This window comes from Microtus pennsylvanicus, chromosome 4 (assembly GCF_037038515.1).
Source record: "Microtus pennsylvanicus isolate mMicPen1 chromosome 4, mMicPen1.hap1, whole genome shotgun sequence".
In the NCBI taxonomy this organism is placed as follows: domain Eukaryota; kingdom Metazoa; phylum Chordata; class Mammalia; order Rodentia; family Cricetidae; genus Microtus; species Microtus pennsylvanicus.
Genome location: NC_134582.1, coordinates 134,256,767 through 134,274,473, shown reverse-complemented (window position 1 = coordinate 134,274,473; position 17,707 = coordinate 134,256,767). Strand labels below are relative to the sequence as shown.

Genomic DNA, 17,707 nt, shown 5'->3' with positions numbered 1-17,707 from the left:
CCTCTTCCTTAACTTTTAAAACTCAAAGGCTTTTTGTTAGCCTGAGGTACAACCACCTCTATACCAAGTCCTCTCTGATATTCTATGTGCACTTTCTCTCCATACCCAGCTCATAATGTTGCCCCTCATTGGGCTTTATTTCCTCAACAATCAGGTTTGAAGCCAATGTAGACCCTTGCAAGAACATTTTCTTTGAGGTATACTTGGTCTTGGTGCTGCAGCTGGCTCCTGTCAAAGTGCAAGTTCATTACCCATGGGAAGCGTGCATGGTTCTGAACAGAAGCAGAGGAGTGGAATTGGGTAGGGGAGGGAAGCAGGACAGGGAATGGCAGGAAGGGAGGGGAAGATTCAGTCGAAACGTAAAAAAAAAAAAAACATAATTTAAGTAAAGAAAAAAAAAGATTAATTCGAGTTCTGTCAATTCACAGAGAGGAAATAAGAAGGAGCTTGCCTAGAAAACCATGGGCTAAGTGTTTTCATTATATCTTTTCAATCATGAAACTTCTTATGTATACTTGTAATACAAATACTCTTAGACCCTGGGCCAGTCATGGTACACATTTTGTCTTAGTTTTTGCTCCCTCAAAATGGGAATTGGTGAAAATAAACAAATCAATTAAAATTATCTCTCTCTCTTTTTTTTTATCAAACTCAATTTGAGAGTTGAGTAATTACTAGCAGCTGTTTATTAGTCTAGGCTAAATGAGCACATGCAAGTAGGAATGGTGGGTTTAAAAAATCAGGGTGCTATTTGTGTTACTTAATCTAACATGTCTCTTATTTTGTGATTTTTTTTCCCATAAAACCCTAAAGTCTGGGAAAATAATGCTGGGCAGTAAAGCAATGTTTGGAACTTTACAGGTCTAAGGAGAAAATAGTAAGATGTAGTGGGGAGATTAACTCAAATAAAAGTACAATGAACCATAGTTAAACCAATTTATGAAACAAATTTTGTTATGGATTTCCCAAAATTGAAACTGAATCTGATATTTTAAATCTGTGCTCCATAATCAACAGAGCAAAAGATAATAGCATGCAAAAAACACATGCTTCTCTGCGAAGAATACCCTGAATCACACTTCACATTTACAATGCCGTCATCGATATGTAGGAGTCTTTGGAATATTGTGACTCTCCTCTTTGCTTTGGCATGCCATTTTGAAAAATCATCTATTTTTTCTTGCAGCATCAACTATGCACCTGTTTAAAAATAGTTTGTGTAGCACACCCACCTGTGATGTACAAAGTAGAGTTGATATATTAGCCAGACCCAAAGCTGGAAGTCACACAGATTCAAATTCAGGTTCCAAACTTATTAAAAGGCTGGAAACCCTGAGGAAGTGCTTAACCCAAGGACCCTGGCTTCCTCTGCTGCAAATATACTCTTAATATAATTTATAAACTCTTCAGCATGCATCCTACCTGGCTGAGAAATCTCTCAAATTATAAACTCTAAGAGTAGAAGCATATTTCAACATGTGGGTATGGTTTGACTGAAATATTGCTTTTTTTCAAAGTCAGAACATGTATTTCTGCATTTTTAAAAAGTGGTTAATATTAGGTCTGCTTCTAGATGAGTCTTCAAAACCTTCATTTACTTGGACATTGTTTGAGGCAGAAATTCTAATTATCCAGAAATGGTCCGTGCCTGTCATCCTAGTATCTAGAAAGCTGAAGCAGAAGGATGGAGTATTCTAGGCTACCCTGGATTACAGAACGAGACCCTATTTCAAATAACAAATGAAAAAAACCCTATCACACACTGATAAGAGCCATCAACTTCTGCTGGTTTCCATCAGATCTTCTGGCTCCAGCACTTGACAGTCTCTTATCCCAGAACGCTTTATCCCAGAAAAGCCTATGCACGATTGAGTCACCCAGAAACTAATCATAATTTATCAATTAGGTGATATAATATCAAAGTATTACTAGGCAATGAAGGTAAAGGAAAATATTATACATGGTCTTTGCCTTTAACACCCTGCAAAGAATATGAAAAAAAATGAAAAAAAAAGCCTTACCCTAATCGTAATGGCTCATAATGTTATTTAGCAAACTTGATCTTATGCTCTGAAGGTGGCTGATCAGTATCTTTCACTAAATTGCTTTGAGCACTTTTCATTTCAGAGTTCAGTATCTAAACAGATTTTAATGACTTCTGATATGCATGTGATTGTTACAAAATCTTATCAAAATATACATATAACCACCATTCCTTGATTTACAGCAGTTCTACCCACTCTGAATAAGGAACTCACTTAAAATATGCTGTGCAATATGCTAATAGCCTGCTTGCTTTTTCATTGTTTGAAATTCATTTTCCAAAAGAAGTGGCTGCCACGGCATGTTCAGTTGAGAACACCACACTGGTTCTCATAAACAAGCTAGTTCCGGCTGCAGTACCAGAGTGGTTACTTCAAAGTTAGCCAGTTCGAAATGTTTCCTAGGATTGTCATGAAAAATTTTGCGTTCAAAAAAAAAAATTTGCGTTCTATCTTTACACCTTGAACAACATTGAAGAAGTCCCTTAGCGTGCCCTTAGCAAGGCAGAAGTGCTGCAGCAGGGAGACAGGGAGCCGGCATCTGTCCTCTATGGTAACAAGCCACCGAGGAACACCACCTGGAAGGAAAAGATGTCTTTCCATAGACTCTGGATGCTTGAGGCTGTAACTCCACCTGGGTGCAAGAATCCTGCTCAGGTTCTTCACTGCAGTGTTGCAGGCACCTTGGACATACATGATGTGCACAGTGGTTCAGCAAATGACAGTCACTGGCAAAGTGATTTTTTAAGAGTGTTCAACCTTTTAGAGCTATGCTCCCTGGGATAGGCACTCTTGATTGCCAATTTCATTGGATGTAGAACCAACAAACAGACATGCCTCTGGGCTGGCAAGAAAACAGAGGGGTGATGACTCTTCTCTAGAGTATGCAGCACAGGGTGATGTTAAAAGCACCTCTGCTTGCCTGTTTGCCTACAGGTTTTGTGCTGAGGTATAGATCCCAGTGTTATTTCTGCTGTCGCCACCTAACCCAAGCTTCTTTGGTCTTCCATCATAAATAAAAGGCAACTGCTTTTCAGAAACTTTCAGACCTTCAAAATCACACTGGGACTACTGGGCATTCTGTTTTGGGGTCAAGACAACAACTGGTCTCAGATCTTTCAGCATTTAGACAGCCATAGCTCAGCTACCTAGAGCTATACTGTGTAAGCCAATCTAATTTATTCTTTTTTATGATATCAAACCATTCAATCCATCCTGTTCTTCTAGAGAAACCTAACTAATGCATTCTGCTTTGTTCCAGAACCAGGAGGCATTCATTGAACTGATTCCTCCTTGAGTCAGCTCAGCGTCACTAATTCATATAAGATTTTGGTGGAAGTATGTCCATCCGTCATTTCAAGGAACAGCAATCTGCTCTCCAGCCTCATATATCTCTCACCCTGCTCAGTTCCTATAAAAGTCCTGTGACTGAACAATCTCTTTTACCACCGGAGATAGCCAGTAAATATTTTTGACACCAGTAAAAGTAAGTTTCTAAGTCAATTAGAGCACAAGGTTACCGCCATATACAGGTTCTAATCATAGCAAGGTCAGGTAATGTCAACTTTAGCCTCCATCAGCAACCTTGAGGAAGGACTTTTCAGCTACTGGATAGGAATTATTTTAATAATGTGCATGTGATTACTGAAATATGTTCCAGCTGTAGAAAACATAGCTCATGACATGCTTTCTGTAAAATAGGGGCTGAAATTATCCATTCAAAAGACCCTATAGGGAATTATAAATATATGTTAGATTTTGGCATTATAGACGATGGAGGTTCTTAGTCATTTTAAGCATTTGACAAAGAAATATATTGAAATTTCCTTTTCTAAACACAATTGGATTTGCACTTTGGTATGTCCAACTATGTGTATATGTTCTAAGTTCATATACAACATATATGAACATGCATACACATATATTTTCACACCTATACACTCAATACATATATGATCTATACACATGATAAAATTTGTAACTCGGTGGGTATAGACAACAAGACTTTTTAAAATATAAAAATCACATTTATAAATTATTCTTTTACCTTTGAAGTTTACTACACCAACTGCAGTTGAAGCCAATCTGAGAGGATACACAAGGACCACAGCCATTGAACTGCAGACATGCTAAGAAACAGGAGAGAATAGACTCATCAAGACTAGTTGACAGTGTGGAGGGAGAAAGACTACTTATCCAAAAGTATAACCACCCATCCCTGTACACACCCAAGGTCAGGATACGTATGCTTGACAAGCACAATTAAAATTACATACTGAAGACAATAATTATAAGCCAACTTACTGTCAAACTTGATGTTTTCCCCACTTCACTATCTTAAATAACTTACTGGGGAGTGGGGTCATCTCCACAGCTGAAATGTTGGTAATTTTTGACATTTGTAGTTCTACTCGGTGATATTCATAAATTGTTCTTCTTCGAACATCTACAAAAATAACAAGTGAAAGAAAATTAGCTCTGACTACTTCCCCACTTTTCAACAAGAGTATTTTAATAATAAATATAGAAGTGCTACCCATTCCTGAGTCGCTTCAGCTTTAATGTAGGATTTCATGTATCAAATCCTTCAAAATATGGAAATCTATCATGAAACCGCTAAGGTTGTGTGTGTGTGTTACAGTTAGCTGGAGGCTTGCTACCTCAGGGAAGTATTTTAAATCTCAACCTACACTTTCCACATCAATGATAACAATATTTCTGGTTCTATATGTACTTGATATAGGGGTTAAGTTTTGTAATTATCAGTCTCTTCATTGGATGGGCTTTAACTTGAAGCTGCCTTAGGTAAGGAAGCATATAATATTCTGTTCATTCTGTACTCACTGGAAAGCTCTTCATGTTGATGAGATTGGAAAATAATCACTAATCAAATTAATTTCTTTTTTGTATAATTGAAGGAAGCATGCATATTCTCCTTGACTAGTAACAACTGAGGAAGGCAAGCTTCCTTCGTTATTAGAAAAACATGATTTCTTGATATGTTTCCTTGATATAAGGAGTCATAGCATCTTCTTTAGTCTTTAACTTTTGAGAAAAAAAGATAATGTCTGCTCATTATTTTCCTCCATCTAAATTGAATAAGTCTTTAATATATTTCTTTCCCATGTGTTTTGCACAATTTAGTTCCTAGAAGTAAAAAGAATAAAGGTTTAAAATACAAATATTAGGATGAAGGTTCCTAGGTCTTCACAGAAAAGTTTGGAAATGATCCATCATATCAGCTGATTTCTACCATATCAGTCCATTGTTCATGTCACATTTTACATTGAAAACCTCAGGTAGTGGAGACGAGTAGGAAGCCCTGGGAGTTAGTTACTGATAGGGTGTATGGACTGATAAACCATTTTCTATATCGGTTCCCTGGTTCCCTTGATTGCCTAGTGCCCCAACTACTGAGAGGAGATGAATTTAACAAGACTAAAATAAATGAGAATCATTTTGTTTGGTGACCTGCTGGTCGATGACAACTTCCAAATGATTGCTTCTGTCATAATTCAGAGACAACTCTCTTAAACACAAGCCATTAGGAATTTATTCACTGGTTGACCCTGCCAAGCCTAGAAGCTTTCATATGGTTTCAGAAATGTATTTGGCTCAAATGTCTTCAAGAAAATAAGCAAAATAATGTTAAAATAAACGTTTATTACTTCAATTACTTTCTTTTAACGTTTTAAAAACTTAAGATTGACAATAAAACTCATCAGTGAAAGATTGTTATAAATTAGAAAATAAAATAAAATCAACTGTTAGAGAGTAACACCTGTAGAAAAAAGAGATTAAGATGTCCTGGTGATACGATGCAGTGTGCAAATGTTGAACTGTTGGTTTAAGGAATTCTGATCTCCATCAGGTGGGTGAAGGGACTCTGGCCAGCAAGAGCATGATGGCCATGGCTCTGGCAGGCCTTGCCCTTCTCTCCCATTCTCTCTGCATTGCTAATAACCATTAAATTATATTCCTAAAGCTAGACACCAAGGTCTATTCCCTTATTTTAGGACTACTTCCTCCTGAGGCTGACTACCAAGATCGAGCTTTTGAAGTACTGAGGTCAGCAATTCAAAGCCTCTGTTGGCTCACCTAATTAACATGCTCAGCTAAAATGAATGACACTCATCCTAACATAGGGTTTCCCTTTTTTCTTTATAAACTGCCATTTTCCTATGGCATAGCTGTCTTCCCTCTATCCAGTGGCAGTCCTTTGTTTTTCTCTACGGACAAATACATCTTACCCCTCTCTCTTGTTCCCTTTTCTTCTCCCTAGTCCTCTGTCTCCTGTCTTTGTCTCTTAATCTCTGCCTTCTGTCCCTTTTGTGCAAATAAATCTTCTTTGTGCCAAGAACTTGGTGTTGGTGTGCCTGAACCAAGACAGGTTCATTTAGTAGGGCCAGTGTGGTTATACAGAACCTCTAAGAATCCTATCCCTCTCCACATCCTCCCTCAGCTGGATTCACTGGATTCTGCTTCTTTGATAGCCAGTCTTAAAAGCAAATATTCATAAAAGAATATAATGGCAATTGCCTTCATTGTCCTATCCTTGCATTTAATAATATCTTAGTCCATTGAACTGTCAAACATATGCTTTGCTGTCATTTTCTTATTTCTGTAGTCCATGCCTAACGACGGGTTTCAAATGATTATATCTTATTTGTTTTCTAATCCAAATTGGTCCCAGTCCTCAGCACAGGCTACCCAGTACTCTTCAAAGTAAACAGTAGGCTATGCACATCACAAGATTCATTCATTCTCAGCATGAAGATTCAGGGAAAGTAAACAAAAAGTTAAGGAAAAACAGGATACTATTACAGCAGTAACCAGCTTTCCACTCAAAGATGTAGTAACAGACTTAGCTAGTGAGAGTAGCAAACAAAGCATAGAGAAGATCATGTCTTAGCTACAAACTCTTTTTCTAATTCTATTGTAATTCTATGAAACATCAGTCAAACGTTAGCTAAAACAGCAGAAATCTGGATGATGATGAAGTGTGTTTACTTTATCTTATGTGCTTCTTTCTATTTCCATCTCTACTTAGCACAAGTTTCAGGACATTGCTCAAGCTAAGGGTGAGCCCAAGGGTCACATTTCAGCTGTTACTTTCCCATGTGTAAAGAAAATCAGACCAAAGGCTGGCAGGAGGGGGGAATATAACACTTTCCCCCCTCTTCTTTCTCATCCAACTTCCTGGTCTCAACTTGCTTCATTTCCTCACTCCCTTTAGGAATCATCTGCCCAGAGATTTAGAAGCAAGCGTGTAAAAGGAGGACAGAGTGGAGTCTTCACAGACCTGGGACTAACATGGCTCTCCAGGCACTAGGGAAGCACATACCCTTGCTTCCAAGATTGTGCAGTGCACACTTGAAATGCCATTCAATCGAACGCCGTGCTATTAAATCTTAAGCAATTAATTATATTTTTTTTCTTTCAGAGAAAAGGAAAGAAAGCAAAGAAAAAGAAAACAAAAGAAAAGAGAAATAATGGCTTTATTAAGTGGAAATTGGTGGAATGGAGTATGAATTTTTTCCACTGTTAGAATCAAATGTTGAACAAAACAAGCACAGGCAAAAGAATGGATAATGTTTAGGGATCAGTCATTTAGATGTGTAACTTACACCACAGTGGTACAAACTGTACTGAAAAGGAAGTTTTCAATATCAAAATTCAATTGGGAGAATTAACATTCTGGCACTATATAAGTGCAGGTGACCAGAACCAGAAAAAACTACAATGCCCCCAAAGTATTAGGAAAGTGTAATGAAAACAAATATTTGTTATGTAGTACATGAGTTAAGCAAATATTAAAATGAAAGTATAAATTTGAGGCAAATAAAAAAGCAGAAAAGCATAAACAATATAGTATCAGGTCATGATAGCTAAAATAAGTATTAAAATAATTAAAAAAACATAAATTAAAAACAACTCAATTCTAACTGGTGAGCAAACTTGTGCCCATGTTTATGGAGTAAGCCAGCTACAGAGAAGGGTCTGCAAAGAGGAGCTCATTCATTCACTCGCTGAGTGATATAAAAGCATTTTGTGCTGACTCTCACTTGCTTAGATCAATTAATCCTGTCCCAGTGTGCATGCTAGCAAGTGTGCATTGACCAAATGAATGCTCAAATGTCATGCACGTTAAGCTTGTGTTAAAGTCCTGTCCGTGACTGTTTTGAATAAATATAGAGAATATAAATAAGTAAAAACTTGCATTTTTTGCATATGTGGACTCAGATTAAAAGCCAATGAATGTGCAAAAAAAATGAAATAGCTTAACCATATTTCTGAAGGACAATTATCTTGTTTACAGAACCCCTACAAAAGTTCTCAAAAGTGTTAAAGTTTGTGAATCAGTGGTTGCTAATAGCCAAAGAATCTTTAGTTCTTCTTTCTCCCTTTTCCTTCCTTCCTTCCTTCCTTCCTTCCTTCCTTCCTTCCTTCCTTCCTTCCTTCCTTCCTTCCTTCCTCCTTCCCTCCCTCCCTCCCTTACTTTCTTCCTTCCTTTTTTCTTTCTTCCTTCTGTCTCTTTCTTTCAATTCGCCTCAGCAGGGTATGAGATGGGTTAGTGCATGAACACTTGCTCAATTCACAAAAGATGAGTTTGAGTCCCCACCACTCAGCAGAAGACTGGGCATTACTCCTAGACAGGCTTGGGGGTGCGAGGGGGAGGAAGTGGTATGTGCAGATAGGCAAATCCTCGGAGTTCCGAGTCAACCATCCATTAGAAAATGCAAAGCTTCCGGTTCACTGTAGACTCTCTCTCAAGGTATTAAATCAGAGAATGACAGAAGACCCTCAAAGCCTTGCACTGTTCCGGTCTCATATGAGCACAAAGGGATGTGCCACCAGCACACTCTCTTCTACCACAGACACAGAAACACACACATGTATAACACATATACACAAACATAAGCACAGATAACTATTTTCTCACAAACACATACAATAGAGAGACAGACATATGCAGACATACACACTCTTTTTCATGCACACATATACACATACATACATACACTCTTGCACACACACACTCACACACCACTATCTACACACATTTAAAAAAATCCAGTCAGGAACAACCATATAAAGTATGTTAATAACATATGAATTTAAATGAAATATCATTTTGCACAATGCTCTTTAATAAGTTGATATTTTACAAAGAAGCTAATAGTTCTTTATTTATCCTTTCACTGAGCCTTTGGTGAGCTAGTTCAGGCTTGAGAATCAAAGCAGCAAGTAAATAGTGCTGTAAAGGGAAGCAATTTTACTTTCTGCAGGATGAATAATTTTGAGGGGCTTTGCAGTTAGAGAGAATGGAGATCAGCGTGCACCGTTCACTGGAGATTTATAGACTGATTTGGCTTAAAGGAACGACAGGACCGATAATTCTGAAATAATAAACTAGGCTCGTCTAGAAGCACTTGAAATTGGTTCTATGAAATAATTTTTAAAAAATTTACATGATTATTTGTGTTTTAATCTCACACTAAAAGTTGTAATTGCTTAATTAGAATGTCTATACCCTACCATCAAATAAAAATTATAAGTTGCTATTATTATAGTGGTTATATTTCAAAATTTACTGTTGAATAAGTACACTTATGCTTGAAATTTATTAATAATCATATTTAACTCTAACATTATTTTAAAAGTACTTGACATTCAACATTTTATTTAAATATATATGTACAATGTCTACTTTTGCCTTGTCTAGTATGGCAGCCAATGGTTACATGCTGTTCTTGAACTTAAAATTAATTAAATGTAGTTTAAAATTTAATGTCTAAGGTTAAGTTGTCACAATAGAAGTGAATCTTTGCCACATTTGGCTAGCAAGCTCATGTTTAAGTGCCGACCTTATGAGCAAGACAGGAATGATCCTAGGTTAGTGTGCTGTTCTGTTATAACTTTTTTGAGAATTAAAGTTAAAGCCAATTATATCATTAAATGAATTTAAGTCCCTTGTGAAAATATATTAAGAAGTCTCACTATTGGGAGTAACCCTGTGTGGAATATGAATCCTTTGCTTTGGTTACTGCTTTTCTCTCTGAGTGTATTTTGAGAATAAATAATTATTATGCCAAGTAATGGGTAATTTCTTTCATAGTTATGTGAATTTTCCCTTTAGTGATTGGTCGTAGATGTTACTTCTCATATTAACATTTTTAATGACATTTGTTTATTTCTCTCCCTCCAACTTTAGTAACAGTGAACGGTGCACGCTGATCTCCATTCTCTCTAACTGCAAAGCCCCTCAAAATTATTCATCCTGCAGAAAGTAAAATTGCTTCCCTTTACAGCACTATTTACTTGCTGCTTTGATTCTCAAGCCTGAACTAGCTCACCAAAGGCTCAGCTTGTGTTTACTAAGGTTGTTTGATTCTAAGTAATCTCAACTGACTTCTGGGAAAAGTTCTCATGTCTGCAAACTTGTGAAAACATTGCACATGTGGCAAAATATGTCCCAGAGTTCAAATAGGAGCTAGAAACTTATAAAGTAGTTTGCTTTACAAATTAATTGAAGTTCTTTTTCTGAACATGACAGAGTGTCTCTATTGAGCTGTGACATGAAATAGCTGACAAAGCAAAAAACAATAAGTTTGACATAAGGGTTACCATTGAGAAAGGGTTTGACATTATGAAAGCACCAGATAACATCGCTGGTGAGAAGCACAGATTGAAATATCCTAAGGGATTTGTAAGCTGTCCCTCTCATGACTTGTTCTAGAACACTGCTCGTCAGGTCAGCAGCTATTCTGGCAAGTTCATCTTGCTAGAAATGTTACTCGTATGAGCTAAAATAAATTTCTCATTACTGAGTGACACAGTTTTAAGTTCACTTGTTTTTGTTTTGCTTTCCAAAGACCCATAAAGCATTATGATTTTTCTACTTTTATTTGAGGAAATGCCTTCCTTATAAAGTTCGGAAGGCAGAGAAACAGTAAGGCTGGGTGAAGAAAGCGGGCAGTCAGAAATTACAATTGAATTTCAAAACACTAAGTTGGAGGAGAGAGAAACAAACAAATGTCATTACAAATGTTAATATGAGAAATAACATCTATGACCAATCACTAAAGGGAAAATTCACATAACTATGAAAGAAATTACCCATTACTTGGCATAATAATTATTTATTCTCAAAATACACTCAGAGAGAAAAGCAGTAACCAAAGCAACGGCTTCATATTCCACACAGGGATTACTCCCAATAGTGAGACTTCTTAATATAATTTTGCAAGGGACTTAAATATTTATCTACATCCCTAGCACAAGTAACAGTAAATAATGAGTCTCTAGGGATCGTCTCATTTCCTGGAATTGGGGAGTTGAGGGAGAAATCATACTTTGTATTACAAAAGCCTTGGGTTATTCTATTTTCTGTCACTAGAAAGTATGTATTTTTTTTCCTTTTCAGCTGATTATTAAATGGAGCTATGCTTTTCTTACACCGGAACTGATGAGATACACTGGTGCACTCTGCACCATTAGAACAAATTCTTAAAGAGATTAACATTTTCCTGTTCCTGGAGCGATTTTAAAGTAGAACTTATCTTTTCCAACTGTCTTCCTTCAGCACAGTCTCACGTAGCACCAGGAGGAAAGCATTAGAGATTGCATTTCTTCTGGGCTTTTTTCCCCCGAGGGATGAATAGTGAGGTCAGGGCGAGCAGTGGATGCATTGCAAGCATGCAGCAGCATGAGAGCTGGTCGGCTCTAAATTCTGAGCCTGGCTCAGTTCTGTGAAGTGAATACTGAGTCCAATGAGCATATATAATCTGCTCTCAAGATTCATGTGCATTTATTTATTTACAGAATATCATTTATATTTTGGAGATTTTTTTCCCCTAAAATTATCCCTTCACAACATGGTTATACTTCCTGAATCTCCTTTTAGGACCCTTCTAAGCACAACTGCACAATTAGGGAAAAACCTAACATAATATTGCATATAAAAAGACTTTTATTGAATATGAGAATTATTTTGTATTTTTGTAGGTTTGTTCTCTAAAGTGCCTTCTTAGCAAGCAGCACATGAAACATCTTCCATGGATGGAAAGGAACAACAAATAAACCAAAGCCAGTGTTCCCTTTTCTCTCGTTGAATAACTGACTCCAGTCATGCCCGATTTAACTCCCCTGAAAGGAAGAATGTGGGAACACCACTCCTCAAACGGAGGCCAACCGTGACTCTCCCGGGCTCTGACTCTTATTTAAGGGCTCTGTCAGGAAGCCTTTATATTTCCTTACACACACTAATGTATCTTTGCTTTGTTCTCAGTACAATTGAGTTTCTGAAAAATCTGCCTTGATTTAAAAATTTCCTTGAATATTATCTATTATAGTCTCTGTGATAACAAGGAGAAACCCAATGGAGGCTACACACGTTCTTCACTGAGTAGAATCGTCACTTGTAACTAATGCCATCCTATGCCAAGAGAAGAATCCTTGAATGTTAGCAGCCACATTGTTTCTTTGGAGAGTCTAGTTTCCACTTCATTTACTTCTTGCAATTGAGAGATGACACAATTAAACAGAATCATCTCAACTCTGTCCCAAGCAGTGCATGTACGTGATAAATTAAGTTCACCCCTAATGAAATAAAGGAAGAACTTGAAGACGGGAAAGGACATGACCTACTCTCTAAATGTATTTTATTATTACTCCTGGCTTCAAGTAAATACATTTACAGGAGCAAACAAACACTCTCAGGATCAGTGTCCTGAAGGATTCACCAGGATTATTTTGGCAGTAGAAGAGGTTTAAAAGTCAGAATGCTCAGAAGGTGGTCAGAACAGCATGAAACACAGCCAGCACTTTATCCTTCTCCTTTCTCTTCCTTGCTTAGATGCTGTGATAAATGCAGGGTCTCTGTACATGCTAAGCACATGAACTAGGTCTAAGTACATCCCCAGCAGCATTGGAATCTGCAAAACTAATTAACAACTGTGTAAATAATGAATGTTCTCGCACTCTACAAAATATAAACAATACTAGCAAAAATAATATAAACGAAAAAGGAGAGACGTGTCTTCTTTGGTAGGTGCAGCTTCAATTTTTTTTTTTTTTTTTTTTGGTTTTTCGAGACAGGGTTTCTCTGTGGTTTTGGAGCCTGTCCTAGAACTAGCTCTTGTAGACCAGGCTGGTCTCGAACTCACAGAGATCCACCTGCCTCTGCCTCCCAAGTGCTGGGATTAAAGGCGTGCGCCACCACCGCCCGGCTTAATTCTCTGGTTTGATCAAATGTTTCAAATACAAAATGGCACAAACTTTATTTCCTCATAAAATTATTTAAAATAAATAAACAAACGTGGAAATTTGTAAGGCTGTCAACTAAATAATTCGTCACTCTTTCACATCCATTTTGCTGCTCTTGTTACTGAGCTCTCTCTGTAAAACAGAGCAACTACGCCAAAGAGCCCCCAAACAGCAACAGTCAAATGTCCTTGGCCTTTTCTCTTCCCCTACATTTATTAATTCAGGAGTAATGGGTATAAATAAACCCAAGAGGAGTTATTAATATAAACCAGTATTAGAATTAACAAGCAGCAGTTAGGATAGTCTCTCTGTAGTTCCCTTGATAGACATCACTGTCCTTAGACTTGACCCCAGTCAAGGATCAACTTTCAGTTACCCTTCTTCTACCTACTGGGGATTTGCTGGATCCTGTGGACAACGACAAATGCATCAGACAGCCCGACTTTCACTGGATGGTTGGTGGAACTTATCTGTGTGACCAAGACAGGTATCTAGAAAAAGAAAAAGGAGATTTCTTTGTGTTAGACATGAATAGCACTCAGGCATAGGGTTGGAGTTATCATGTTTACTGAATAAAATCAGAAAATGGAGATGAGAGACTAGAGAATAAACATGGAATATCATAAAAAATAAGTAGACAATGTCTTGGAATCACATCAGGTTAGTGTTATATATGAAATAAAGTCACAAGAGCTTCTGGTCAAGCATTTCGCAACCCAATATTGACAGAAAGAGGTTCTTGCAAATATAGTTGATACTACAAGCTATGAAATTGTCACACACACAAGTCCACCATTACTAGTGGGAGTTATAATTTCCATAACAAAAATTCTTTTTTTATTGTTTATTTTAATACATGACTTTATTCTGTATTTGATTTTATAGATTTTTTAAAAACTCCTGTTTATAAACAGTCTGGTACACATAAAGACCAATAAAAATAAGCATATCGCATAACATATCTTTAATCACATCATTACCTGCTATTATATCAGTCACATGATACAAGGCTGGTGCAATGCTTATTGCTCTATGTGGTTCTTCTAAAGGAAGCATCTGGGAAACTTATCAGGAGATATGGGATGTCTCAGGGTATCGTGCCACAATTACTTAACAACTTGCCATTAGGTTTTATTCTTTTTAAAATCCTATTACTTCCTAATATAACCATCCTGGTGACCGGTCTATTATGATATGTAGCATCTCCTTTGGGGGACATGAAGCATCCAGATTCCCATGAAATGCCCATGAAAAAAATGATCTATTGATTAATACTGAGCACTGGTTTTTAAGTTACCAAATAAAATCTATTGCCTAGTGTTGTTTCTGAACAGGACATACACTGGACCATCATTTAAAAGATGAAAGAATATGACTGAAACAAAGTAAACAGGAGAAATGCCACTTCCAACCACCATTTCAATATGATTCCCCCAAGTTCTAAAACAAGATTATCTCTCAAGTTCAACAAAATATCCTTTTACAATTTCAGGTGTCACAGGAATTCAGCTTCCTTTCTTCATATTGCTATTCTGTTTCCTATGGTAAATACAGTAACATAGATAAAATATATCATTAAAAAACTAACTTTAGCATGAGTGACTTAGTGTGTATGTGTGAGTGTGTACATGTGCATGTGCACCACAGCATAAATGTAAAAGTCAGTTGGCAGCTTTTAAAGATACTATTCTTTCCTTCCATTTTCTTTTGAGGCAAGATCTCTGTTATTCTCATTGGATTTTGCCATCTTGCTATGGGAGTACTGGGGTTGCAGATATATGTCAGCATAATCCAGTATGGTGAAGATGGAGGCAGGAGGGTTAGAAGTTAAGAGTCATAAAGGGGTATATTTTGAGTTTGAGGGCATCCTTAAATACATAAAACTATCTTGAAAATATAATTTCTTAAACAGGTAATCAAAATAACCCAGTTTTCCTTATAGGTTATTTATGTTTGCTATTTTGTTACAGTGACAGAAAATTAACCAACATACTTTATATTATGTTATATTCATTATACTATATTATATCATACTAATATATTATATTAACTATATTACATATAATTTATTGTGTGATATAATATATATATAATTTAACATGTGCCATGTTGTATAATATGTAATGTAGCATATTTTGTTAGTATACTATAAAAATAATATAATAATTTTATTATATTAGTACCCAAATTTTATAGCTAACATAATGTAAAGGGTGTTTTATATAGATTCCCAAGTTAAAGAAGACAAAAAAAATGGGAAAACATACAAAAAAACCTTGTTGCCAATTACATTTTTACCATTTTTAGAATAAAAAATTAAAGTTTTGTTACTAACATTGGTCACCTGTTTCCAATCTCTAACACTGTGAGTTATATGATTCTCTTCTTCCTCTCCCATTTTCAGGATGAAACTTACATAACCATCAACCGAAAGGCCCTGTTATGCCATAAGACATACCTTGTATACACAGCAGACCATGCTTTCCAGGTCATGTATCTTAGCTCCTGCATCCTTCTGGCAATTTAATTTCCAGACTGTACATCCCAACTTTTCTAACTCGTTCCCAACTTGTTCCATTCCAAGTCTCTTTTGTTTTAACTTTGCTTGCTCCATCTCTTTCCTTTCTTCCTTCATAGTTTATCTCTATGCCTACCCTTTTCCTCCAGTGTTTTTGCCTGTGGTAGATTAATTATACTCATGGGCTCAATTTAAGTTTTCTCCAGTCTGTATTGATTTATGACTTTGCAACATTGTACTGTGGGGCTGGCAATATGACAAAAGCAAACACGAAGAAAAAAGTACTAGTGGACTTTTCATTTCCTTTCTTGATCTTTGTCACTGTCTGGAAAATGTATACTGTTCATTTATTATGTAATCAAGATACAAAAACATTTTGTTGTTCTTGTTGTTTGTTTTTCCCCAGAAGAGTTCATCTTTGACTAGTCAACTGCTGGTAAATCTCCCAGCTAATAGATGATATATAGGAATTGTGTATAATGACACATTTGAAAGTAGCATAGCCCAACCCTGATCAGCAGAACCACCAACTAAACTAGTTATCACATAAGTAGTAAGAATGGGATTGATTTTAGCTTTAAATAAGGTAATCTGTTACATAGCTAACCTGAACAATACATTCTCTATTATATTAAATAGTTGAGAAAAAATTTTATGCTTGTGTCTACATAAAATAAAGTTTCTCTGAAATTCTACTAAAAACATTAGAATCTTCTAGTAAAACATTAAGGACGTTTTCAATCCTCAAACTGTTTTGTGGTGTGTGTGTGTGTGTGTGTGTGTGTGTGTGTGTGTGTGTGTGTGTGTGTTACGCACACCTGTAGGCATATGTATATGTGAAGAACAGAGTAGTGTTTGAGTGTCCTGCTCTATCACCCTCTACCTTACTTCTTGGAGACAAGGTCTCTCCCGGAACATGGAGCTGGACTGGCGCAAAGCAAGCCTCCACAATCCTCCTGTCTCCTGCTCCCACAGTTCCGTGGCTTCAGGTGCATGAAAAGTCACCCAGAGATTAAGTGAGCATTAAGATTTAAACTAAAGTCTTGTGTTGTTCAGCAACTATTTTTCCTATGGAACCACCTCTCCCACAGATGCTTTGACTTTTTCAAGTTTCAATAAGTAAACTAAGTGTTAACAGTGATCCAAACAAAATTATAAACTAAACATTCTTCCTTTCTGTACAAAGGGAAGTAAAAAAAAATCCTCATTTTCAGTCAAAAGACTTATTTCAGCTTGTCACCAGTCTTGAAATGTACACATTCCTGAAGCTTTGATTTCGGGACATTCAGTTTGAAAACCCCCTCTTCTGTGTATTATGCCATTATGAGTCTTAATGTAATAGGGGAACATAGAGTAGAAAATAAATTTCTAAAAATATCTCCTACCAAGAAATGTTTAATTAAAAAGTTATAATGTTCTTGCTATTTGATAAGGTAAGCCAAGATACATTCATTCATTCATTCATTCATTCATCAGATATAAATTAAGATATAGTGTGTAGCAATGGATTAACCAGAATTACTCAGAGAACAAAGCTTGTTCTCATGGAGATTTCAACTCACAGGATATAGACTGATACCACAGCAGGCTAAAAAGACAATAACACAGATTACCAGAATGAGCTTGGGTCTCAGGTAGGTGATAAAATAAGGTCAATAAATAGAGAGTAATAGGGAATGTTGTGAAATATCTGTTTAACCAGGCAAATATATATTACATTTGTTTATGCTGTACTTGTTATTTGTTTGATAATGAAAAGATGTGTTGCCATTTTTTTTTAGCTTGCCTGCTTAAGGCACTTGATTGGTCTAATAAAAAACTGAATGACCAGTAGCTAGGCAAGAGAGGTATAGGTGGCACTGCAGGGCAGAGAATATAA

General features: G+C 36.5%; 1 protein-coding gene across 2 annotated transcripts in view; it reads right to left on the bottom strand.

Annotated features, from left to right (window-relative positions):
• The window catches only part of Plxdc2 (plexin domain containing 2), a 404,732-nt gene that overhangs the window by 84,995 nt on the left and 302,030 nt on the right, over positions 1-17,707 (bottom strand). For both annotated transcript variants that reach the window (XM_075970560.1, XM_075970558.1), the window contains 3 exons: positions 13,702-13,801; positions 4,393-4,488; positions 4,090-4,171 (listed from right to left, as the gene is read on the bottom strand). In XM_075970560.1, the coding sequence (XP_075826675.1) occupies positions 4,090-4,171; positions 4,393-4,488; positions 13,702-13,801 (278 nt within the window). The remainder of the gene's footprint in view (positions 1-4,089; positions 4,172-4,392; positions 4,489-13,701; positions 13,802-17,707) is intronic.